This window comes from Hyperolius riggenbachi, chromosome 5, assembly GCF_040937935.1.
Source record: "Hyperolius riggenbachi isolate aHypRig1 chromosome 5, aHypRig1.pri, whole genome shotgun sequence".
NCBI classification, from domain to species: Eukaryota; Metazoa; Chordata; class Amphibia; order Anura; family Hyperoliidae; genus Hyperolius; species Hyperolius riggenbachi.
The window spans coordinates 134,464,116-134,488,499 of record NC_090650.1 but is presented as its reverse complement, the minus strand read 5'-3'; the positions used below and the strand labels follow the sequence as shown (position 1 = coordinate 134,488,499).

At 42.8% G+C, this 24,384-nt stretch overlaps 1 protein-coding gene across 2 annotated transcripts in view; it reads right to left on the bottom strand.

Annotated features, from left to right (window-relative positions):
* Nucleotides 1-24,384, bottom strand: part of NPHP3 (nephrocystin 3) — a 94,949-nt gene that overhangs the window by 19,899 nt on the left and 50,666 nt on the right. The window contains exons 18-25 of one of the 2 annotated variants that reach the window (XM_068236275.1): nt 23,540-23,704; nt 21,684-21,787; nt 20,278-20,400; nt 16,983-17,172; nt 14,594-14,835; nt 14,253-14,328; nt 12,024-12,151; nt 7,054-7,294 (exon numbers count right to left, since the gene is read on the bottom strand). In XM_068236275.1, the coding sequence (XP_068092376.1) occupies nt 7,054-7,294; nt 12,024-12,151; nt 14,253-14,328; nt 14,594-14,835; nt 16,983-17,172; nt 20,278-20,400; nt 21,684-21,787; nt 23,540-23,704 (1,269 nt within the window). The remainder of the gene's footprint in view (nt 1-7,053; nt 7,295-12,023; nt 12,152-14,252; nt 14,329-14,593; nt 14,836-16,982; nt 17,173-20,277; nt 20,401-21,683; nt 21,788-23,539; nt 23,705-24,384) is intronic. The other variant, XM_068236276.1, reaches the window with a different exon arrangement.

Here is a 24,384-nt window from a genome sequence, read left to right as displayed (position 1 = left end):
AAAAATGACAGTTGGAAAATGTCAGTTAAAATTTGACAGTTGGAAAATGGCAGTTGAAAAATGACAGTTGGAAAATGGCAGTTAAAATTTGACAGTTGAAAAATGGCAGTTAAAATTTGACAGTTGAAAAATGGCAGTTAAAATTTGACAGTTGGAAAATGGCAGTTAAAATTTGACAGTTGGAAAATGACAGTTGAAAAATGGCAGTTAAAATTTGACAGTTGGAAAATGACAGTTGAAAAATGACAGTTGGAAAATGACAGTTGGAAAATGACAGTTGGAAAATGACAGTTGGAAAATGACAGTTGGAAAATGACAGTTGGAAAATGACAGTTGAAAAATGACAGTTGAAAAATGACAGTTAAAAAATGACAGTTGGAAAATGGCAGTTGAAAAATGACAGTTTGAAAATGGCAGTTAAAATTTGACAGTTGAAAAATGGCAGTTAAAATTTGACAGTTGAAAAATGGCAGTTAAAATTTGACAGTTGAAAAATGGCAGTTGAAAAATGGCAGTTGGAAAATGACAGTTGGAAAATGACAGTTAAAATTTGACAGTTGAAAAATGGCAGTTAAAATTTGACAGTTGAAAAATGGCAGTTAAAATTTGACAGTTGGAAAATGACAGTTGAAAAATGACAGTTGGAAAATGACAGTTGGAAAATGGCAGTTAAAAAATGACAGTTGGAAAATGACAGTTAAACTTTTAACTGCCATTTTCCAACTGTCATTTTTCAACTGCCATTTTCCAACTGTCAAATTTTAACTGCCATTTTCCAACTGTCATTTTCCAACTGTCATTTTTCAACTGCCATTTTCCAACTGTCAAATTTTAACTGCCATTTTTCAACTGTCATTTTCCAACTGCCATTTTCTAACTATCATTTTTCAACTGTTTTTTAACTGCCATTTTCCAACTGTCATTTTTCAACTGTTGTTTTTTAACTGACATTTTTCAACTGTCAAATTTTAACTGCTATTTTCCAACTGCCATTTTCCAACTGTCATTTTCCAACTGCCATTTTCCAACTGTCAATTTACAACTGCCATTTCTCAACTGTCATTTTCCAACAGCCACATTTTAACTGTCATTTTTCAACTTACATTTTTCGACTATCCTTTTCCAATTGTTTCCTTCTTCCTTTCCTATTTTATTTATTTTGCAAACACATGCCTTGAGGTCCTTAACCACTTAACGACGCCGATAGGCGTCGGCGGGTCGTTAGTGGTATAGCATGGAGGCCTTTCCATGCCAGTTCACGGAGGGTGCCTCCGTGAACAGTGTGCGAGCCGCTGATCGCGGCTCGCACGCATAATGTAAACACGCGGGGAAGAAATCCCCGCTGTTTACATCAATACGGCGCTGCTACGCAGCTCTGATTGGCCGGGGATCTGATTGGCCGGGGATCACCGTCATTTGATCCTATATATATATATATATATATATATATATATATATATATAGGATATCCGTCCTGCGCCGCTCAGAGGGGAAGGGAGAGGGAGGGAACGGAGGTGAGGGCAGAAACCGCTGCGGAGGGGGGCTTTGAAGAGCCCCCCCCGCAAATCAATAATAGCCGGTGGCGATCAGACCCCCCCCAGCAGGACATCCCCCTAGTGGGGAAAAAAGGGGGGAAGTCTGATCGCCCTGGCACATACCTGATCGGTGCTGCGGGCTGTAGAGCCCACGCAGCACCGATCACTGGAAAATCCCCTGGTCCTTAAAGGAATACTGTAGGGGGGTCTGGGGAAAATGAGTTTAAGTTACCCGGGGCTTCTAATGGTCCCCCGCAGACATCCTGTGCCCATGCAGCCACTCCCCAATGCTCCGGCCCCGCCTCCGGTTCACTTCTGGAATTTCAGACTTTAAAGTCTGAAAACCACTGCGCCTGCGTTGCCGTGTCCTCGCTCCCGCTGATGTCACCAGGAGTGTACTACGCAGGCCCAGTATGGTCTGTGCCTGCGCAGTACGCTCCTGGTGACATCAGGGGAAGCGAGGACACGGCAACGTAGGAGCAGTGGTTTTCAGACTTTAAAGTCTGAAATTCCAGAAGTGAACTGGAGGCGGGGCCAGAGCATCGGTGAGTGGCTGCGCCGGCACAGGATGTCTGCTGGGGACCATTAGAAGCCCCAGGTAACTTCAACTCATTTTTCCCCGACCCCCCTACAGTATCCCTTTAAGTGGTATTAATGTTGAATGTTGATTTGCCACCTCATTTTGTGTTTTGGGGACTAGATTTGCATCACGATTTGGGTTCAAATCTTGGCTCTTCCTATTCAGTAAGCCAGCACCTATTCCGTAAGGAGTTGTTTGGGCAAGACTACCTAAGGGCCCGTTCACATTACAAACGCGGACGGCCACGCATGCGGAACGTAACGCATGCGAACGCACGCCATCCGCGTTTGTATGCGTTGCGTGGCTGATTCCATGACTGAAAAGTGAATGGGACAGCCGCGCGTTTTTGCAAAATCTGCGTGCAGCATGCGTTCCCGGACCGCACAGATCCGAAACGCATGCAGTGTGAACATCAGACAGTGCACTCTATGCACTCTCTGATGTCATGCGTGTCGGCCTCCTGCAAACGCGGCTGGAAACGCGTGCAGTCTGAACGGGCCCTAACACTGCTACTGCCTACTGAGTGCGCTGTAGTGGCTGCCTCACAAGCGCTTTGAGTCCGACAGGAGAAAAGCGCTATACAAAAAAAGGAATTATTATATGGCAGCAGTTTATTGTCAGAACACAGCACAGCACGAGAGTCTGAAAAGCCCAGTGCACACCGAGCGGTTTTAGCAGCGATCCGCCAACCGCATCTGCCTGAGAAAACGCCTGGCTAATGTATTTCAATGGGATGGTGCACACCAGCGGTTTGAGGTTTTTAGCAAACCGCAAACGTCCCTCCTGCTGCACGTTTGTGGTTTGCAGAAGCGTTTCTGCCTCAATGTAAAGTATAGGAAAAACGCAAACCGCTCTGGAAAACGCTACATCAGAGCGGTTTTCCAGGCGTTTTTGTTACAGAAGCTGTTCAGTAACACCTTAACTGTAACAATATTTGTAATCTGCTACACAAAAAAGCGCTCAAAAACGCTAGGCATGTTTAGAAAACGTCTCTAAACATGCTTAGAATCACTCTGAAATCTGCTCTCAAAAACGCCTAGCTTTTTGCGGATCTGCTAGCAGTTTTGGTGTGCACTGGGCCTAACACATTACTGAAATAAGCTTAGCAATGCAGCAGTACATCCTGACCTTCACGGTTGTTATCAAATTACCATTTTAAAGGACCACTATAGTGAAAAAGTAAGCAGTTAAAATCTTTCAGAACCAACATGTTTTGGACTAGTCGAGTTCCTCATTGGGGATCCAAAGGGTTTTCTTGGTGCTTTAAAATAATTTCCTAAATGGCAGTTGCTAAGACTAACTGCCAAAATAGGACCAGCCAGCGTCCCTACTCGCACACTATTTTGGCAATCAGACTTAAGGTAGCCACTAATGATCCAATCTTTTTCATCCAATCTTACCAAATCTATGTAGTATAAAGGTAAATTGAGTAAATATGTTGAATGAATCATTTAGAGAGTCCCTTATATTACATAGAAATGGTAAGATTGGATGAGAGAGGTTGGATCATTAGTGGCCACCATTAACAATGGCCGTTCAGCAAATGCTTTTGAAAACAAAGAGAAACCCTGAGACTCCATCGTGAGGAGATGGACTAGTCCAAAACCTGTTGGTTCTGTCAGCTTTTAAAGCGGACCTAAACTGAGAGCTTCCTCTCTGCTCTAAGGAGATAAGCAACAGCATCATAACTTTAAAGAAAAACATTTGTTACAACTTACATAAATCTTACAAAAACCCTGCAGTGTTTACTTTCTGGTGTCCTAGGAACACAAAAGGGTTAACCTCCTGTGTTTACATATTAGCCCAAACTATGGCATAGAGTGGCACACCTGACAGCCCTAATTTACACGTGCTGTTTACTTGTTGATAAGGCCTAATTAGACAGGCTAATCTCTCTAGACCAGGGCTTTGCACCTGTGGCACGCTTGCCACCGGTGGTAATTTGCTGTTGGCCAGGTGGTACACACCAGATTTGCCTGCCACTTTTTTGTCCACCTGCCACTTGTCCTGGTCCAGTCCTGCCTCCATAAAGTTTGGCTCCCCCTCCCTCGCTCCTTGCTGTGCTGCTCTGCAGCATACTTCAGACCTCAGATTAGTGTGGAGGAGACGGCCAGGCAAACGGTGCACAGTGATGGCGCAGATACAGAAAGTGACATCACTGCTCATTTGAAGTATACACGCCGTCACTGTGCACCGCTTGCCTGGCTGTCTCTTCACTGCGGCTGGCTTACCAATGTTCTGAGGTGTGAACTATTCCGCAGGGCAGCACAGCAAGGAGTGAGCAAGGGGGGATCCGAACTTTGTGGTGAGTCACTGACTAGCTCTCAGGTGGTGGGGCCAGGTTACCTATAATTAAGCGCATGGGGGGGGGGGGGGGGTGGAACTTGTATGGCTACCTATATTGGCAATCTACCTCTAGATTGCCAATACTGACAATATGTAGGCTAGCAATCTAATTGTAGTTTTTTTCCTCCACCAATGCCTCCTACTTTTCCCCTCCCAAATGCCTTTTTTTTCTTAAAGAGAATCTGTATTGTTAAAATCGCACAAAAGTAAACATACCAGTGCGTTAGGGGACATCTCCTATTACCCTCTGACACAATTTCGCCGCTCCTCGCCGCATTAAAAGTGGTTAAAAACAGTTTTAAAAAGTTTGTTTATAAACAAACAAAATGGCCACCAAAACAGGAAGTGGGTTGATGTACAGTATGTCCACACATAGAAAATACATCCATACACAAGCAGGCTGTATACAGCCTTCCTTTTGAATCTCAAGAGATCATTTGTGTGTTTCTTTCACTCTGTTCTCATGCACTGAAGTTTCAGGCTGCTCGTTTCTTCCTGCAAACAGCTTTGCCCTTGTTTATAATAATTCAGTATGTGAAAGCCCAGCCAGCTCAGAGGACGATGTATCCAGCTTGTAAAAGATAAGAGAGAAGAGAGAAGCTGCTCTAATCCTAAATAACACACAGGCAGTGTGCAGAGAGGGGCCTCGAGGGGGGAGATGCATCACAGAACCACAACACTGAAGAACTTGGCAGCCTTCCAGACACAGGCCGACAAGTCTGACAAGAGAGAGATAAGTTGATTTATTACAGAGACAGTGATAGTATAAAGTGCTGCAGTTAGCCAGAACACATTAGAATAGCTTTTTGAACTTGTAGGATGATAAAAAAACAGGATGCAATTTTTGTTACGGAGTCTCTTTAAAGGGAGACTTAAAGGGGAACTTCAGCCTAAACAAACATACTGTCATCAAGTTACATTAGTTATGTTAATTAGAATAGATAGGTAATATAATCTCTTACCCACCCTGTTTTAAAAGAACAGGCACATGTTTGTGATTCATGGGAGCTGCCATCTTTGTCATGGGGGCATCCATCTTTTTGGTTGAAAGGAGGTGACAAGGAGCAGGAGACACAGTTCCAACTGTCCTGTGTCCTGATCACCCCTCCCAGCTGCACACACTAGGCTTCAAATGTCAAATTCAAAATGTAAAAAAAAAAAAAATTACACCAAAACAGCAGAAAGAGAACAACAAAATCAGAAATCCCATCATGCTTTGCACAGCATCCGGGTAAAAAAGCCCGGGCAGTTTTCTTCTGTGCAGCTAAAAATGAGGCTTGGATAAGAGAAACAAAGTTCTGATGCTTTGAAACTGTTAAAGAAACACCAGGCCTTTTCAGTGCTGCCGAGTCGATTTTTAGTCCGGAGGTTTACTTTAAGCCAGGAAAAAAATGAGTTTTACTCACCTGGGGCTTCTACCAGCCCCCTGCAGCAGTCCTGTGCCCTCGCAGCCACTCACTAATCCTCTGGTCCCCCGCTACCAGCTAGTTTAGTTTTTGCCGACAGGCCCGTCAGGACTGGCCACGCGTAGCTTTTTCCGCATTCCCGACTGTAATTAGCGCTATTGCGGGCCGCAACGCGTACAAAAATACGCGTTGCCGCATATCTATGCGTTCGTAATGCGGCAACGTGTATTTTTGTCCGCGTTGCGGGCCCGCAATAGCGCTAATTGCCGGGCCGAGAATGCGGAAAAAGCTACGCGTGGCCAGTCCTGACGGGCCTGTCGGCAAAAACTAAGGAGGATTAGTGACTGGCTGCGAGGGCACAGGACTGCTGCAGGGGGCTGGTAGAAGCCCCAGGTGAGTAAAACTCATTTTTTTCCTGACTTTAAAGTGTACCTTGTAAGAAAAGAATGCCTCAGGGGTACTTACCTCAGGGAAGGGGAGGCCTTTGTATCCTAAAGAGGTTTCCCCCTCCTCCTCAGTAGATGGGATCCAGTGCTGGGGAGCCCCATAGTTCTCCTCATCGGTGTGCGCATGCACAGTAGCTGCTCTCCGTTCAGGCTCCAGCAGAAACAGGCAAGCCCGATCCCATCCAATCTACTGTGCAGGCACACTGGTGGTACTTGAAAGTTTTCAGGCAATAAAAGTGGTACAATTAGTGGAAAGGTTGAAAAGCCCTGGTTTAGATCAGCCCAAACTCCTGCAGTTCCTTGTTCAGACAAGTCACTAGTTTTTACTTTATGACTATTTAAAAAAACGACCTCTGGTGTAAAAGTTAATGAGGGACATAAGAATAGTTTTGTAAAACTCCTTTTACAAATACTATGTGAAACAAGAATGAGTGGTCACATATGCGCTGCCTAAACAAAATAATTCAATCTGATCAATGAACTGTGCATTTCCGATTCAACTTCCTGTTCCTAAAATGACAGCGCACAATGCGTATGTTTTTCTGTATAGTAATAAGGTATTGCTGTAAAAAGTCATTATTATTGTTTACCACCTACCTTTTTTAGCTGGCACAGGTTGCGCTTTAACACTGCTCTATTTAACACTGCTCTATCTATTCAACTTTACTGTAACACAAGTAAGCAAAAATGGTCCTATCCTTTTCTCAACCCCAATGAATGACTGTGGAAAACACACTTACCTTTCGTTTGTAAAGCACAGCCAGGTGTTTGACAGTATAGGCCAATGATGGATGATCTGGAGACAATGCCCTCCTCCGGATGTCTAACGCTCTCTCATAGAGTTCCTCCGCCTTGTCATATTGCTTCTTCTCATTGTACAAAGCAGCCAGGTTGTTTAGAGACTGGGCACAGTCAGGGTGTTCTGGACCCAAAGTTCGCTCTCTCATTTCCAGTGACCGCTTAAGAAACATTTCTGCTGTTCTATATTATGAAACAGAGTATGTATTTATTATCATTTTACAGAGACCCTGGCATTACATCGCAAATAAAGCAAGAAAGTGAAATGCAGAAGATACAAAAAAATAAAAATATGTATCCTGGTATGAGTATATGCAGCTTAGTACTGAATCACATACAGCCATACTAAGATACAATAAGAGAGTCACGTCTGTATTGCTTCACAGTCTAGAGGAGAATGCAGAGTGAAGGGAGCAAACATGCTGTATATAAAGTGCCAGTCTGCCTTGTCTCTCAATATCAGAATCAATTTATTTAGCCTTACAAGGAATTTGACTTGGCAGTTGATTAACAGACACAAACAACAATACAAGGACAGACAGTATAGATCAGGGGTCCTCAAACTTTTTAAACCGGGGGCCAGTTCACGGACCCTCAAACTGCTGGGGGGCCGAATCAGGGGCGTAGCAATAGGGGTTGCAGAGGTGGCGACCGCATCGGGGGCCCTTGGACCAGAGGGGCCCCAAAGGGCCCACCCTAAACTACAGTTTTAGCTCTCTATTGGTCGAGTACATTTGAAATTGGCGCCGGTAGACTTGGGCGCAGGATACAGTGGTATATAGCTGTTCCTGCTTCTGCACAAGTCCGGGCCGATTTAATTACTATTCCCCCTCCTGGCCGCCATGGATAGTGGGGGAATGAAATAATTCGGCTTCCAGCGATTGCTGGAGGCCGAATTATTATGTTTTTAAGCAACCTCGGCTCCGTCTTCTGAAGGAGCCGACGTTGCTCACTGAGCGCTTCAATAGGAGTGATTCCTATTGAAGTCTATGGAGGAGCCGGCTGCGCCCAAATCTAGCAGCGCTGAAAAGCACTGCTCCGCTATTGGTCTTGTGCTCATAATAATCACTTCTATAGAAACTTTGAATAGTGGTAATCACTAACAAACTGTTCTCCATCCCCTTCTTGCACCTCTGACACTGTAGTTGCCATTGGCAGGTTTTGGTGCGCCGTATCAATTGTTATGTATAGAGTGCTTAGGGGGGGGCATTTTAAAACTCACACCGGGGCCCACAACTCCTTAGCTACGCCACTGGGCCGAATCTATCATTTGGAAAGAAAAAAAACATTTCATAGTACCCATCTTGTTTTGCCCCAGCTATATGAAAAGATTGATAATACAACATAGGAGACAGGTGTCCAGCACTGCTGTTGTTTTATTCGCATAGTTGTGCAAATATCTTGAACTGCTTGCAACAGAAGATAAGGGTGCACAAACCCGGTGGCCAGTGTTGTGGTGGGTACAGGGCACTGAATTCCTGAATGCCACCAGGTTTGTGCACCCTTATCTTCTGTTGCAAGCAGTTCAAGATGTATGCACAAATATGCAAATAAAACAACAGCAGTGTTGGACACCCGTCTCCTAATGTGTTTAAACATCACTTCAACTTGGTCCAGGTCAGGCAGTGAGAATCAGCTTCATTAGGGGAAATCACATGTTAGTGCTGATAATAACCATTCGTTGTTCTCCCACATGTTTAATAAGAGATTGGCCTGCAACTGCCCCCCACTTCAGAGAAACCTGTGCTGCACATCTGCTCGTCCCTACCTCTCCTTACGTCGCCTCGACCTGCGCTGTGTTCAGCGTTGTACTCTGCAGTAAAGATATGAGCCACGGGTTGCCATAGTGACGTCAAAATGGGCGGTGACGCGATGTGCCGTGCGGAGCTGGCGCCTCCTTCCCTCACTGCTTCGTGGAGGGGAGGAAGCATAAGCTCTGCACGGAACATCGCGTCATAACCCCTTTGGACGTCACCATGGCAACCCGTGGCGGCTGCTATCTTACTGCAGAGGACGCTGGACGCAGCGTGGTGGGAGGTAGGGACGGACAGGAAGATGTGTAGCACTGGTCTCTGATGTGACATGGAAGCGCAAATGCAAACCAATATTTTGATAGCGCAGGGGCAGCACAGGGTGGCGGGCCGGTCATTTTGATGTGGGGGGCCGGATTTGGCCCGCGGGCCGTAGTTTGAGGACCCATGGTATAGATATTACAAGTCAAGTACATCATGTAAGTTATTGTGGTAGTAAACAGGGTGAGAAGCCTTCATTTTCATTTCTACTCTGTAATGCTTTCAAGTCCTTGCAGAACTAGCGTGATTCAGTACTAAGCATGGCTACCACCTGAGGAAATAAGTTGGTCCTGTGCCTGGAAGTTTTTGTTGCGACTAACCGGTATCTCACTACTGAAGGCATAAGCTAGAAGGAGCAGGGTGAGAGGGGTCGGAGTCAATCTTGCTCACTCTCTTCCTGCACCTGCTAGCATAAAGATTCTGCAGGGAAGGTAAGCTACAGCTATTCTTTCTGCTGGTCAGTTGATGAACTGCAGTCTCACCTTTTCTCATACTGAGCAAGAGCTGAACCAGACAGTCATAGAGGCAGAAGCAATGCTGAAAGCATACACTGCAAAACAGATAAGACCAAAGATTTGATAAAATCATCAAATCTAAGAAAAATCTATGAAAAACTAGTGCAAAGCCAGTGATACCAGCAGGTGCACAGGGGGCTGTGAGCAAAGGCTTCATAGCGTGTGATCAGCATTAGACAAGATTTTTGATGAAATCTTGTCTAAAGGTGGATATGCTCAATAGAATATTTCAAAGATCCATCAACAACAAACAAATAACAATTTGATCAGAAAGGTCAGTAGTTGAATTGAGGTCAATTGTAAGGGTGTTCACAAACAAATGATCATCTGTAGCAAATTATTGTAATTTTCCACTCGTTTCAACCTATGTTCTAGAAAGAAAATACTGGTAAAAAGATCTTTTTATGTGGATGGAGAGAACATTTTCTTTTGATTTACTGACGGACTTGATCACATTAACAGACTAAGGACTCTATCAAACGATAAGATTAAAAGTACAGTAGAGTCTCAGTTATCCAGCATGGACGGGGATCTACTGATGCTGGGTAAGTGTGCTTTCTGGTTGCTTGAGACTCGATGTTAAAAATATGCCTAGCAAATACAGTGCTATACCCCACTCTATATACATACCATGAACTCTCTATTAAATGTTGAAAAACAGTAATTTAAAGTGTTGTATTTTTTGGAATATAAGACATACTTTTTCTTCTCCAAAATTAAGTGGGTGTGTTTTATATTCCGCATATACAGTAATTAGTTGTGCAGAGTGTTCAGGGAAGCACATATCCTGCCGCTGCGCCCCACTCCCCGTCACTCCAGTCCTGTTGATGCAGACATACTCCTCTTATACTCCTGCAGTTGCTGGTGATATAGGGTTACACTGCGCCCACTGCTGCTATACAGCTCCAGGTCCTCCGTTTCTCGCAGCGTCATTACTGGTTGTTGCTGTAACCACAGTGGCCCACGTGTGCCGGTCTCAGCGTTACGGTAACAACCAGTAATGAAGAAGTACAGAGGCCACGAGGAACGGAGAACCTGGAGCTGTAAAGCAGTAGGCAGGCGCAGCGTACTGCCATATTGCCAGCATCTGCAGGAGCAGAAAAGGAGCGTGTCTGCATCAACAGGACCGAAGCGAGGGGAAGAGGAGCGCAGCAGCAGGATCAGGTCAGAGCTGAAGTGTTAGTGTACTGTATGGTTAGTGCATTGTAATTTAGTGTAGTGATAGTGTAGTGCTGCGTAGCTTAGCTGGTGGAGCAGCAGGGGTTAGTGTATTGTAGTGTAGTATGTAGTGTAACTGGTGGGTGCAGCGGGGATTGGTGTAGTGTAGTGGAACAGTATAGCTTAGATAGAGTAGCTTAAAGACTGCTTGGTGGGAAAAGGTTCATATGATGCCCCCTGCACCATAGACACCCCAGGTTAAGTATCTTTTTTCCCCTTATTTTTGCAATATAAACCTAGGTGCGTCTTATAGTCCAGAGCATTTTATAATCCAAAAAATACAGTATATTAACCTTGGGGAAGCCATGGAACATGTCTTTCAGCACAGCAGAGCCCACAAACAGCCTAAGAAGTTGGCCTTCACCACTGTGAGAACTGTCTGCGACTTGTGCTGGTTGGTTGGGACTGCTGGTCAGTTGTGTTCCAGATAATGGGGCTTTACTGTATATGATCACCTTAGTATCTACTGGTTAGTGTTAGGCATTAAAAAGGGGAAGTTAGCGTTAGGCATCATAGTGGTTAGTGTTAGGCATTCGAGAAGTTAGTGTCAGGCAGAGGAGGGGGGGCGTCGATTTGTGTTAAGAAGAGGAGAGGTTAGTGTTAGGCAGAGGAGAGGGGAAGTTAGTGTTGGAGCAGTAAGTGTGGGGGTGTACTAGTTATGAGGTGTAGGGATGTCTAATTTCTTAAGGGAAGAAAAGGGGGGATTGGAGAACATGGTTAAAATTCTTTCTGGGGAAGAAATGAGGACGAATGCATGGCTATGGCTATACTGGTTATCAAGGGAAGGAAATTGCTATCAGAATGTGGGGAGAGGAACCTGTAAATGGAGTTTTATTTCAAACTGCTAGATTAACTGGCCAATTCACATACTTCAATTGAAAGCTGTATTTGTGGCCTAGTACTGTGCTACTTCTTGTAGCTCTACCAACAAGATACTCCTTAATATCTTGTACTTGCCATTTACTCATATGACCAATTACTTTCCAATCAAATAGCAGAATTATCACAGCTAAGATTCTATCAACTAAGTGATAAGCAGTAAGGAGTCTTTCCAGTAAATGGCAAGTAGGCTAAAATAGGTAACTATTCTCAGACATCAATACTTACTCAAGATTATTTTGCAAATAATAGAGAACTCCAAGCTCGTTCAGTGTGCGGGCATTGTCTGCCGTGTCTTTGCCCAATGTTAGTTCCTCCAGTTGCAGAGCACGTCGCCTTAGTAAAGCAAATCCATACTTAAAGGGAAAGAAAATAAGTTATAATAAGTGCAAGGCTTTGTCACACCATAACACATCGCAATCCTTATTTGGCAAGTTACAGGATCACAGATGAGTCTTAAAGAAAACCTGTAACAAAAAACACCTCCCCTCGGGGTACTCACTTCCGGTGGGGGAAGCCTCCGCATCCTATTGAGGCTTCCCCCGTCCTCCTCGGTCCCATGGCGGCGGCAATAAAGCTCCCTGAACAGCAGAAATGTAAATATTTACCTTCCTTCTTGTCAGGCTTGTCGAGGCAGGCTTGCCGGGCACTTCGGGGAAGCCAGTGCTGGATTGCCTGCAGCTACAGGGGAGGGGGAAGCCTCATTGGCTTCCCCCTCACGAGGTGAGTACCACCCAGGGGAAGTTTTTTTTTGTTACAGGTTCTCTTTAACCCAATCACAAAAAAAAATATAATGTACATGAATAAACAATTCCATTAACATGCCTGCAGTCATTTGTTAAAGCAAAGTCGCACCCCACTTTTCTATGCTGGCGCTAAGGGTTGGGTAAGTCCAATGGCTAAGTAGGAGTGAGGTGGAGAGCCAACTATGTATCAATGAATAATGACGCTCTATAATAGCAGGTACTGCATAATGTACAGCTGCAAGGGAATCAATAAAAAAGGGTGTTGGACATTTGGGCTGTAATGTGAATTACGGCTATAGCGGTGCTCAGAAGGTAATTTGGGCACCAGGAAAAGACGGAGCACAAATTACGAAAAATACAGTGCAATTCAGTCGCCAGCAATAACTGGCAGTTGAATTGCATCTTTCCCCCCGAGTCCATGGCGGCCTGGAGAGGCAATAGTAATTAACGCTGACAGAGAATTTGCTTTAGCAGGGTGAGCCATTTTTCGGCTTCACCCTGCGCCCAAATTTCCCGACGCCCTTTTTGAATGTATGCTCTGCAAGTCCCTGTAAGTTTATAAAAAGACTTGCCTACTAGATTAAGCGGAACTGTAGAGAGAAAATAAACACATTGGCCTCAATTCACTAAGATCATGCTGGAGATAATAAGTCAAGAGTAAACTTGCCACTGCACGGTGAGAGAGTTAGCTTATCTCTTCATTCCTTAAGTCACCTCCTCTGTAGATAAGTTTCCTCCTCTGTAGTTATTTTTACACGCAGTTAATTTACAGACTGTCTTTAACATTAGAGTTCTGGAGTTATTGTAAGGATTGAAGAGTTAACTTAAGGACAGAAGAGTTAACTTTAGGTTTGCTTGAGGTAAAATGTTTCCTGAATACTACATGCCTTATCACCATGGTGATAACTATAGAAACGTTATTAAAGACAGGAGATAAGCTTAGTGAATTGAGGCCATTGTTTCACTTACCTGGGGCTTCCCCAAGCCCCCAGCAGCTGTCCTGTCCCGCGCCGGTTCTGCCCGAGCCTCCATTCTCCCGCCGCCGCTCTGTCCCATACCTCAACTTGTAAGTCGATGCCAGCGCAGCCCTGCCAAGCGTATCCTTGGAATATGCAATAGCGGGGAACGCGAAGAAAGTATACACGTGGCCAGAGCCACGCAAGCGCAGTGGCCCGGCGGTGACACCGAAAGTAGCTGGCGGCGGGAGAACGGAGGCTCGTCGAGAAGCGGCGTGGGACAGGACGGCTAGTAAGTGAAACTATATATGTGTTTATTTTCTCTCTACAGTTCCACTTTATAGCACAACTGATGTGACTGTTGTCAAACAAGCCTCAGCATCTAAACTGCAAAAGAAAAAATTACAATTCATTGCATTCAGCTAATAACTTGCATACGCAGAACTCACAGAAATGTATAATGACATAATGGAGCTTTCTATTTATTTTACTTTACACAACACTAGCTCTATCGTGCAGAGTGTTTTAAAGAACACTGAATCATCAACATCAGTCAGCGTCTCACACTGGGGCTTACAGTCTAATAACTTCCACATGCTTGTCCTAGTTAGTTTAGCAACAAGCTTTTAAATTGTGGGAGGAAACCACGGCACCCAGGGGAAACCTAGTATAGCATGGGAGGACATGCATACTCCATGCAAACAACATCCTTTGTGGGACCTAAACCAAGTATCAATACATGTGCCATGACATACCATACTCCCTTTTCTTCTTGCAGCCTTCTGTCGAATTCTTAATGATCTTTTTCGTAGTTGTTCTGCTTGTTCATATCTATGTGGATGGAAATAAGCAAACGTGTCTGAATGAAAAGAACCCCTCTACTCCACAATCGTAACATTAAGAAATATAGGATGTGATTAAAAGCCTGGTAAACATGACCTGCACTGCTGCGGTGTAATTCTGCTCTGACAGACAGGCTCTCTGTGACAAAACTTGGGAACATGCCACAAGAGCCAAACTCCACCATAGGCCATGCCAAACCACTCTGTTAAAGTCAGTATTACATAAAAACAAGTGACATTGTGACTTTTCTTACTTGTTTTGCTTCTGATAAAGTACAGCCAGAGCATCCAGTTCCCAGGCCACTCTCAGATGTTCACTGCCATATGCATTCTCACTTATCTCCAGAGCCTGTTTATACAGCTGCTCAGCATTCCCAAACTTCTTGGACTGCACATAGACCCCTGCCAGCTGGTGCAGTGACTGAGCTACACTGGGATGATCTGGATCCAGAGCCGTTTCTCGGATCTCCAGTGATCGCTGAAGAGGTGTTACAGCCTGATGAGGTATATGGAAGTAAGCAACTAACTAGAATCTCCATTCATTTATGTTTTTTTATTTTTTTTAACAAAACTAGAGTATAAACAAGTCTTTATTACACTTTTGGAATAACAGTATGCCCTACTCTTTAGAGGACATTTTAACTTAAAGGACAAATGTAACAAGAGGGATATGGAGGCTGACATATTTCTTTCCTTTTAAACAATACCAGTTGCCTGGCAGCCCTGCTGATCTGTTTGATTGCAGTAGTGTCTGAATCACACCAGAAACAAGCATGCAGCTAATCTTGTCAGATCTGAAAATAATGTCATAAACCCCTGATCTGTTAAATCCTTGCTCAGGGTCTATGGCTAAAAGCATTAGAGGCAGAGGATCAGCAGTGCAGCCAGGCAACTGGAATTGCTTAAAATAAAATAAATATGGTAGCCTTCATATCCTTCTTGTTACGGTTGTAATTTAATGGAGTTACAGCCTTCCAGTAGTGCTACCAGTGCTCTTTCCATCCAAGAGGCAAATGTTACAAATCTGCACAAGAGGGACAAATACAGGGTGGCGCACAAAAGACCATCCCAGCTGCCTGCCACTAGTGCAAGTATACAGGCAGATACTGGCCATACGGTCACCATGCACCTCTTAACTCTATCCCTGCTCTGTGTGTCCGCTCCAGCTTAATTGAAGCCTGTGCCGCTGGCATTTGCTGACATATGGATAACGTTCTCATATGGCAGTAAAAGCAAGCGATACAGGCTTCAATTAAGCTGGAGCGGACACACACAGCAGGGATAGAGTTAGGGCTTGATCACACTAAGGGCGCTTTTGGCTTTTTTTAAGCGCCATTGATCTTCAAAATTGCCCTAAAAGTGCTTGTGCAATGATGATTCCCTATGAGAGTGTTCACATCTAAGCGGTTTGATTCCGATCCGCTCACCAAAGCACTGCCTGTACCATTTTCGGGGCGATTTGTCTCAATGGAAGGTACAGGGAAATCTCAAAGAGCTTGAAAAAGCGCTTTGAATAATGATTTCCCCAGCGCTTTCATGAATAAATACATTGTATTTATTAATTTCCGGGTAAAAGAATCCACTTCCTGACTGACTTCAGGAAGTGAAATAACAGAATCGCTCTGCAAAAGCGCTTATAAAAATCACAACGTGCAGGTAAGCGATGGGAGGCGCAAAATAAAAATAATTACACACAAAATCGCAAAGCACTGGCGTCAGCGATTGTGATTTATGATGTGAACAAGGCCTAATAGGAGAAAAGGCAATTAGTGTTTCCCATCAATACATGCTGCCGCGCATGTGCAGTTCAATTTCTTCCAATAGGTGTACAGGACAGGAACAGGGGAGCACCGGACAGGAACAGGGGAGCACAGGACAGGAATGAGGAAGCACGGGACATGGGAGCAAAGGAAAGGGAGCACAGAAAGAGGAGAACAGGATGGGGAGCACAGGACAGGGAGAACAGGATAGGGAGCACAGAACAGGAGCACATGACAGGAACAGGGGGACCATAGGACAGGGAGCAGAGGACAGGAACGTGATAGCGGTTGGTGACAAAATACAAATATGGCCCTGCACCTGGGCAAATTACTGGCAGTAGGGTGTGACACACCCATTGGGTAGTTTCTGCTAGGAAGACTGTGGAAAGGCTTTGTTTTATATTCACATTAAACATGGTAATCAAGCACCAGTTTTTCCATTAACCCTATTTGATCTAAAGAGCTGAAAGGAAATACCTGATTTATTTTTCTTATCAGCAAAAGTGAAATGTCCCTTTAACAGTATGTGTGTGCCCTAATAATAAATCTCTCTATAGAGAACTGCCTTACTCATTTTCTGACATGCAGCAGTTAAGGAACACATTATAAGCTGGCTTTCTACATTTCAGGTCATTCCTTATAACATGTCTTACTGAACCATCCCATGAAAATAGAAGCACTAATAAAATTAAATACACAGCATGGTAGCACTTTCCTGCATGACTGCATAGGTTACAGAAAACTGATTGGCTGCTTCTGTACATTACTATAGTCGAAATAAGCCAAAAATCTATTGCTCCTATCTTGTGCGTATCCTGGCCTGTTCAATGTAACAAAGTCAAATGTAAAATTCCTAATAAGGCTAACAAAAATGACTAATTACCTGACTGAGAAGACCAAGATCTTTGAGAAACCGTCCAAGCGTTTCATAGAGGTCTGCCAGGCAGGTCATGCTTTCCTCTCCTTCACAGCTTTTCTCATATTGCTTCAATGCATCAAAGTATTCAGAGGCCATAGCTGTCTTGTCTTTACCCACAAGCTGCCAGTAGCTTAGCAGTTCAGCAAAGCGTCCCCTAATGATGAATAAATATATTAATGAATCCCATACAATAGAATCAGACACTTACGCTTTTAGAACTTCTGAACCTTAAACCCCAACTGCAGAAGTACAAAACGTTTTCTTAGTCTTGTGCAGGCACTCAGTGGAAGAGCTTGTTTTTTTTGCAGTGTTTAAATTCTACATGAACTGACAGCAAATAGATCTCAATTAGCAGTACTTATACTCTATACATACACTATCCTAATTAATTGCCGTTTATAGCAAGTAAGCAGGGTGTATATAGGTAAAGCAAAACTTAACAGACAACAAGCATGCTAACTTAAAGTGGGATACATTTCTGACATACTATTCAATAAAACTGTGTTTTCCTACTTTTTATTAGCCATACAAGTTATCAGATTTGTTTTTGTGCACAAGTAATATTGTCTACAGTGGCGTAGCTAAGGAGCTGTAGGCCCTGATGCAAATTTTACAATGGGGCCCCCCAAGCACTCTATACATAACAATTGATACAACGCACCAAAACCTGCCAATGGCAACTACAGTGTCAGAGGTGCAAGAAGGGGATGGGGAGGAGTTTGTTAATGATTACCACTATTCAAAGTATCTATAGAAGTGATTATTATGAGCACAGGACAAATAGAGAGGTAATACTGTAGTTAAGGGAGGGCCCTTCGGGGCCCCTTTGGCCCAAGGGCCCCGATGCGGTCGCAACCTCTGCAACCCCTATTGCTATGCCCCTGATTGACTACAATATTGTTTACAAATTCTCAAAATACAGTTTATCTTCTCTGAAAGCTCCCATTCCATTTTATTACATAGCTGCTGTATTTTTATATTAAGCTCTATCTAGTGATCGCTCCTTAGCTCTTTCTGCTTCTCAGCTCAGTACAGCTCAGTTTTGGCAGTTTGCTAATGGTTACTAAATGTATCTGACAAAGGAATGTAAACAAAAGATAAAGAAATTACTTCTTTGGATGCGGCCAGAAGCTTTCCCCTGAAGCAAGGAGCTTTCCACTGAAGAACAAAGTGCTATTTTTATTGTTTGAATGTTGTTCTGCTACAAATGTTCTTGTGGAAGTAGATTTTATGGTGTAAATCTTTTAGAACAAAGAGGAAATTCTTTGTGATCCCCATGTGATCATACCCCAGCACATACCCTTCACCATACATGATGATGAAACTACCCACTGGATTCAGGTAGAAATGTTCACAACCTGTCAGCATTGAGACTCACTGTGTGTGATAACATCATGTGTGGTTGCACTCATGTCAGGAGACATGCAGAGGAAGAGGAGTAAATGGAGGGTCCAAAAGAGCAGGGCATCCCAACCCTGCCCTCAAATACCACAATTAGAGCAGCATAAACTCTATCCCCTATGCTATCAAGGCATTTTGTATTGACCTGAGGAAGCGGCCCATGGACCCGTGAAACGCGTTGTCAGGTTGCTTTTTGACTAAAAACTTTTTTTCCCAGTTGAACTGGTGTCTATATCTTCTGGGGAGGTAAGTGATTACCTCTCTTTTTATTATATTTTTTTGTATTTGTATTTTAAAATACTAAAACAGAATACACATTGGGCACCTCTATCCTACCTGTTACCAGTCAGACCTCCTTTGGAGGTAATAGCTTTGCAGTTTTTCTGGAAAGTTTATCATACTACGGGAGAGCAACCATCCAGTATCCAGCAGGACCTGGAGTACCAAGCGGGGACGGTTAATTCCCTGCAGGCCTATATGGTGGTTGCAGGAATTGTGAGTATATATCTAAATCATTTTATCCTCCCTATACCTGACGATACTGCACCATTGGGATCTCGGTCTCTCCCCACTTATTCCATGGGTATTCTTGGCCCCTACAAGAATCACCAAAGAAAAAAACCCTATAGTACTTGTTTTGCAGGAAACAACAACCATTCACAGGTGAGATACGGTAATTAGCGTCTCAGCAGAGCTGATTAACAACCTCTGTGGATTTCCACAAAACATGCACTGTTGGTGGTACTTGAGGACAGGGTTGGGAAGCCCTGCAAAAGAGGATTAGGCTGATAATGAGCAGTGGGAAAAGTAGCTCAGATGAAGTCTAAATGTGCCCATGAATGATACAACGGTCATTGTATAATCTTACCTGATCTATGTACTGTAGTAGAAGAGTAATTTAACTGACTATACTTTGAGTAGTAACGTAGAGGAAGTAAGATTGTACAAGATTGTATCACTTTTCACCAACCACTCCCTGCTCTAGAGCTGCAGGCTGAAATGTTCTCAGGGATTTCAGTCTGTACTCCGCACAATTGAAGTCTGAACAGCATGATGATAGAAGCAAACCAGGAAAAGCCCCTTCCCAAGAGCCTCATGATCACTCTTTCAGCTGAACTACTTCATATCACAAGACTACATAAATCAAAATTTAAGATGCAAAAACTTTATTTGATGCACCTGTGACATATGGACATTCTGCTTACTTAGCTGTTAGATGCTATATTAAGAACTATGCCTGGAGTTGAGTTTTATAGGACCACTATTGCGAAACAATTTTACATTTTAAATACATGAAAACGCATAAATGAAAAGTGCATTTCTCCCAGAGTAAAAGGTGCCATACATTACTTTTCTCCTCTGTTGCTGCTACCTACAGTAGGTAGTAGAAATCTAACAGAACTGACAGGTTTTGGACTAGCCCATCTCCTCATGGTGAGTTCTCAGGGTTTTCTATCTTTTCAAAAGCACTTAGTGAATGGCAGTTGCTCAATCCAACTGCCAGAATAGTGTGCAAACAGGTAGGTGGCAGCCGGAATCTTTGTATAGATCCTTCCCAGGGACTGCTTTTGTAAAGTATAAATGAAATACTGAGAATCCCTCATGAAGAGATGGACTAGTCAAAAACCTGTTGGTTCCATCAAATTTCTACTAACCATTGTAAGTGACAGCAACATAGGAGAAAAGTAATCTATAACTCATTTTACTCTGGAAGAAACATACTTCTTATTTGTATGCGCTGACATGTATTTAAAATTTTAAAATGTTTTGCAATAGTGGTCCTTTAACGACAACATAGCAATTCTGTTCCATTGTCCATAGTGAAGCTCCTGCGTTCTGAAATCCTTCACATACAAACCTTTTATAGAGATTTTGTGATACAAATAGGTTCATTAGACATTTGTGTAGTTTCTGTTTCTCTCCTTGTTGTTGGTATAACCAAGTGAGTTCATCTGCACTCCTCCATGTCACGCGCTCTCGGCTGGAAAGGTCATGAAAATAATTTTTTTATTAATTGTTGTTTGATTTAACATTTATCAATCATGAAAAACAGACTCAAAGAAGAATCTAGTTTATCCAGTTCTAGACAAAGTTTTATATGTCAAAGAAATTGATATCCAAGCTGAGATATTAGATGCACTGTACATCTAAGGTCATGTCATTAGCTAAACTTAATCTGATTATGGGGGAATGAATATATGAATATGTTAACCCTAACAACCACAAAGGTGAAAAAGTAGTATGCATCTTATTTTATTTCCAGATTAAAACTTTATATAAAGGTAGCTTAGTTATCTAGGATGAAAAAGATCGTCAAGATCAGAATCCTGAGCCCCTTTGTAACTCAATCAAGATGTAGATGCCCCCCACCCCTAAAGTGGCCAATGATGCAGATCCGGCCCCCTCCCCTCCAAAGTGACCATTGATACAGACACCCCACAGTGGTAACAAGGCATGATGGATCCATGTTCTCATCCTGTTTACACCAAATTCTGACTCTATCAAGACTCATCAGACCAGGCAACATTTTTCCGGTCTTCAAATGTCAAATTTTGGTGAGCTCGTGCAAATTGGAGCCTCTTTTTCCTATTTGTAGTGGAGATGAGTGGTGCTCGGTGGGGTCTTCTGCTGTTGTAGCCCATCCGCCTGAAGGTTGTGTGTGTTGTGGCTTCACAAATGCTTTGCTGCATACCTCGGTTGTAACGAGTGGTTATTTCAGTCAACGTTGCTCTTCTATAAGCTTGTATCAGTCGTCCCATTCTCCTCTGACCTTTAGCATCAACAAGGCATTTTCGCCAACAGGACTGCTGCATACTGGATGTTTTTCCCTTTTCACGCCATTCTTTGTAAACCCTAGAAATGGTTGTGCGTGAAAATCCCAGTAACTGAGCCGATTGTGAAATACTCAGACCGGTCCGTATGGCACCAACAACCATGCCACGCTCAAAATTGCTTAAATCAACTTTCTTTCCCAATCTGACATTCAGTTTGGAGTTCAGGAGATTGTCAGGACCACACCCCTAAATGCATTGAAGCAACTGCCATGTGATTGGTTGATTAGATAATTGCATTAATGAGAAATTGAACAGGTGTTCCTAATAATCCTCTAGGTTAGTGTATAGTCACATAGCACACACACAAAAACTAAGCAATTTTATTCCACTGTTATTTTTACTACAGTTCCTCTTTCATTACCTTTTACAATAGACAAAGGTGCCCATTTGATGTCTTGGAATACAATGTAAATAGGTGATCATACTATACCTATACCTTAACTGTGTTGTGAAGTAGTGCACAAGTTTCTCTCTGTACTCAGAGACAATATTCTGTCCTCCTTGCATGTACTCCATTCTCACCGCCTCCTCGGCCTACAGACAGAAAAGTAAATGACAGACTCCTGAATTCTCCTACCAAAGCTAAACTATACATTTGCAGCTCAGAATTAAAAAAAATCTAGACACTGTGGGCATGATTCACAAAGCTTTTTCACCTGTTTTTCTCTGTTTGCACCTTATCTGTGTTGCTTTTTTAAGCTCCCAAAGAGAAAAAACATAATATAATTAGGGTGAGAAAGGTAATATTACAATTAAGTTAATCAGGAACAACTTTACTTTGAGTGATTATTTTGCTTGTAAATGTGCTGAAAGGTTATTTTTATCAATTATGTGATAAATAAGACACTTAAGAGAAGTTTTGTGAATAGAGCCCAAAATGTCTGCAGCTATAGTTCTTTCCAAGTTATAATTTCGACCTTTTCTCACACTATGTCCATGGGTTTCTTCAGCAATGCAGACATACTCTAGAACAAACAGCCCATAATAAATGCTCAATGAGCATTTTTGTTTTTTTTGACAAATACACCTTTTTTATGTCTGTGTCACATTTGAATGTGAGATTTTCATGTTTTAAGGGTCAGATTTTCTGTGAGATTTGTTCTTGCTTTTTGTCTCGATAACTAGGACTCCCAGAAATTGAGGCAAAACCTTAAGGCTAGGTTCACACTGTGGCATTGCATTCTCTGTAAAAACATGATCACAATGCAGCTTAGGGGAAATTCGCATGCTGCGTTAAGCACATTTTCTAAATACAGAGCAGCTTTCTCTGGTTCGGTCACACACCAGCTCATATCCGATACATAAAATCCCTTCCTGCATGTTTGTAATATACATGGTGGATCTGTACCCTTTTCTTCAGAACAGTAGAAGCTCAGTGCTGATGTGTAAACACTAAGCACTCTGGGATGGGCTGCATTGAATACAGTATTTGTCTACTAACCATGAAGCAATTTGGAGATATTCACATAGGTGGCAAAATAGTTATTTGCAATAACACTAAAAGAAAGTACGTAACAAAACAAGCTGCAACACGTTCCAAAGGAATTCCCTATTCATACTGACAAAGATTAAAATATTTGATATTATTATTATTATTATTAAGTATTTATATAGCGCCGACATATTACGCAGCGCTGTACAGTGTATATATATATCTTGTCACTAACTGTCCCTCAAAGGAGCTCACAATCTAATCCCTATCATTGCCATATGTCTATATTATGTAGTGTAAGTACTGTAGTCTAGGGCCAATTTTTTAGAGGGAGCCAATTAACTTATATGTATGTTTTTGGGATGTGGGAGGAAACTGGAGTGTCCGGAGGAAACCCACGCAGACACGGAGAGAACATACAAACTCTTTGCAGATAGTGCCCTGGCTGGGATTCGAACCAGGGACCCAGCGCTGCAAGGCGAGAGGGCTAACCACTACGCCACCGTGCATTCAAATGCAACAATGTGCAAAAGTGTTAAATATTTCATGTAAGGCTGTGTCACATAGTAACCAGGTGTAGCCTTCGCCACTTTGTCTGCACCTGAGTGTGTATGGTTCTTAGAGCAGACATGCCTGGTCAGGCTAACAGGCTAAACTTGTCATTTGAGCGGGCCTTTACACTAGAGGTGGCCATAGAACACTGAAGACTGAAAAAGCTACTGATACACCTGACAGGTTTAGGGGTCCGAATCCAGTCTGAGAAATTTGTATTATGTAAACACTCAACTATAACTATGATGATAGAGAAGAAAGAACACTGTAAATACTAAAGGACATATTTTTAATCCCATTACCTGTAAATGCTGAAACTGTAACAGACCACAACTATATTTTAACACAACCATTTTATGCAGGTGATACACCAGAAACGTTAACAGTGGCCAGGTCAGTCCCGAGCAGAGTTCCATCAGCTCACATTCACTAACACCATTGTGGCTGACACTAATAAGGCAAAGAATCTGTAGAAAAAAAGAACAAATAGGAGGTTACGTAATCCAGGCAGCTCAGCATAATAAATAGTCACACAAACTGTAAAACTACCATGCTAAAAAAACATCTGGGTACAGGAAGGTTTTAGAAGTCTATGCATCAGCTGCATACAAGTCAAATATTTTTGTTTTGTTATCAAATGTGCAGAAAACACCTCAAATTCACAAATAAATGATTTATATGCAGTGAAAACCAAAGTAACGTAATACGTTGGTGTGCGTGCATTGTGGGGCAGAGCTTGAGCCTACACTGGCCCCACTACCCTCCCCTTTGACTGACGGGTGGTGGTGACCCCACAGGCTCAGCCCAGAAAAGCCTACAGAGATCATTACAAGAGATTGGAAAGGTTAAATGATTGAATTGTTTTTATTTACATTTTACAAAGTGTCCCAACGTTTTTGGAAAGAGGAGTATAATCAAAATATAACACTAGAGTTAAAGAGTTCAAATTGTGGCAAATAATTCAAAATGAACATTAGCATTTGCCTTTCTATGTATGTTTCAGACTTGTAGAATTCTAATTGCAGGGTTTTTTCTTATATACCATATTACTTGAGTAAATTACAATATCTTAAAGTGGAATTGCAGTTTGGTCTGGCACAATGTACAGTAAAAATGTGTCTTGTAACTTCTTATTGCCCAATTATCA